Source organism: Monopterus albus, unplaced genomic scaffold, assembly GCF_001952655.1.
Source record: "Monopterus albus unplaced genomic scaffold, M_albus_1.0 scaffold206.1, whole genome shotgun sequence".
In the NCBI taxonomy this organism is placed as follows: domain Eukaryota; kingdom Metazoa; phylum Chordata; class Actinopteri; order Synbranchiformes; family Synbranchidae; genus Monopterus; species Monopterus albus.
In genome coordinates, this window is record NW_018128086.1 from 979,152 (window position 1) to 981,204 (window position 2,053).

The 2,053-nt window shown below is 40.5% G+C and overlaps 1 protein-coding gene across 2 annotated transcripts in view; it reads right to left on the minus strand.

Annotated features, from left to right (window-relative positions):
- Positions 1 to 143: 143 nt before the first annotated feature.
- Positions 144 to 2,053, minus strand: part of LOC109970735 (uncharacterized) — a 20,266-nt gene continuing 18,356 nt past the window's right edge. Inside the window, exons 1-2 of one of the 2 annotated variants that reach the window (XR_002276448.1) lie at positions 2,019 to 2,053; positions 144 to 1,210 (exon numbers count right to left, since the gene is read on the minus strand). Coding sequence is in view for 1 of the 2 variants with exons in the window: in XM_020618508.1 (XP_020474164.1) it covers positions 664 to 1,210 (547 nt within the window). In the remaining variant the exon portion in view is untranslated. The remainder of the gene's footprint in view (positions 1,211 to 2,018) is intronic. The other variant, XM_020618508.1, reaches the window with a different exon arrangement.

The window sequence follows — 2,053 nt, forward strand, 5'->3', positions numbered from 1 at the left end:
ATAATAATAATATTAAACATCCTGTCTTCTACCAGTCATCAACTTTCTATCTAGTTATCCTTGACCATAAGCAACCTGCAGGAACTCATGAGAATGACTAAGCATTTAACAGTCTAACTAGACATCCTGTCTACTCTAAACAGTTCTAATACATAAAGTATCTAACCAATATCTATCTGACTAAAAATACCTAACACATGTATATACTGGCATAGCAACAAATTCCAGTTTCTGCAAAACATACTCTTTTTACACTAACACATGATTTATTCAATTTGCATTGGTGTCTTTATAGTTCTTTACTTTGACAGAAACAGGACAGTGATGAAAATGTTTGTACATTCATTTGCTACCAAACACAACAAACCACACATTTACGAGTATGAAATTTTAGATACATCCTTATTTTTAGGCAGGAAACTCTTATTTTCAGGTTCCACTGAAGCTCTCCATTTAGCTAAGTGATGTACCCATATTGTTGTCACAAAGCTGGAAGCTAATTGTTTTCTGAATTGTTTTCTGTAGCATCAACATTTCTCTTGATTTGAATAAAGGAATCTAGCCAAAATAATAAAAAAGTGACCCAAAATACACACACACAAAAAATGTGGACCATACAGTTTGCTTTGCTTTTACCTATCATGCAGCTGTCTTTGGTGTTCCCTACTGGAGCTTCAGAGAGGTTATCTTACTGTCCAGCTCATCCATGAAGCCTTCATCCACAGACTCACTGTCTGTTTCTTCTCCCTCTGCCTCAGTGGGCAGAAACACATGAAGCTGAGTACGAACTGGACCAGCAGCCAGAGTGCGGCGCTGACTGCTGTTCAGAAGACATGGCTTCCCAGTGACAGTCAAAGGCTCTCCCCAAGACAAAGCATTATGATATTGTTTCGCTAAAGGTCGAAGGTCACGTTTCTCTGCGCTGTGGGCCAGGTTGTGTGTGTTGTGTGAATGATGTATTGGCTTGGAGCTGGGCTGGATGGCCTGGGAGAAGTTAACGTAGGCTGGTCTGCTGCAGCTTTGGACCTGCTGTTGGTTTTGCTGCTGATGAAACTGGCTGGTGCCAGACTGGTGGCTGGTCTTGTAGGGGAGCAGGGCTGATGACCTGGAAAATGGAGGAGGTGGTGGTCGCCTTTGTGAAACACTGTGGAGATGGTTGCCAGAGAATAGGACATACTCATTTGGGGTGAGAAGGGAGTGCTCACTGAGGCTGGGAACAAAAAGAAGTGCAAAAAAAACAAGAGACACAGACAGAAAATTTAGTATTGGAAACATTTTAGACATTTGTGTTAATAAAACTAAAAGTCATGCTAGCAGCTATGTGAGGCTGTACACATGCATAGCAGTGTTTGGAGCTAAATGCTACTGTCATGCTAATATGAATGTCAAAATGCTGGTAGTGCTAAAGGAAAGTCAGTAGGTTTTATCCACTGGGAATCACCTAGGCTATAAAGTTGTAAATTTTTTTAATTCAACTGTTTCATGTGTTAGGTATTTTTAGTCAGATAGACATTGGTTAGGTACTTGTATGTATTAGAAATGTTTAGTGGAGATAGGATGTCTAGGTAGGCTGTTAAATGCTTAGTCATGCTCATGAGTTTTTACAGGGTGCATATGGTCAAGGATAACTAGATAGAAAAGCTGATGACTGTCAGCAGACAGGATGTTTAATATTATTATTATGACGTGTATAACTGTAGCCTTAGCCATAATATGTTCTTATGTTTAATGTCATGACATGTCACTAGAGGTCGTGTGAGAATGTTTTTAGCTACACACCACAATCAACAGACACACACACACATTGATTTTCTTCATGTTTTGAGTACTGCTATGGCCAGCTGCAAAGCTGTCCCTGGGACACGTCACGGTTGACGTTCCTGTGTAGAATGGGGCTAGCCCAACCGAGGAGAGATAAATGTATAGGCCTGGTTCGATTCAGGGTCTTTTTCATCCTTCAGCTGCCTGCGTGCATGTTGGAGGTGGAAGATACCTGAGCGTGTAATGTTAATTTATACCTGTGTTCATTGAATAAATCAGCACTGTATTGAAG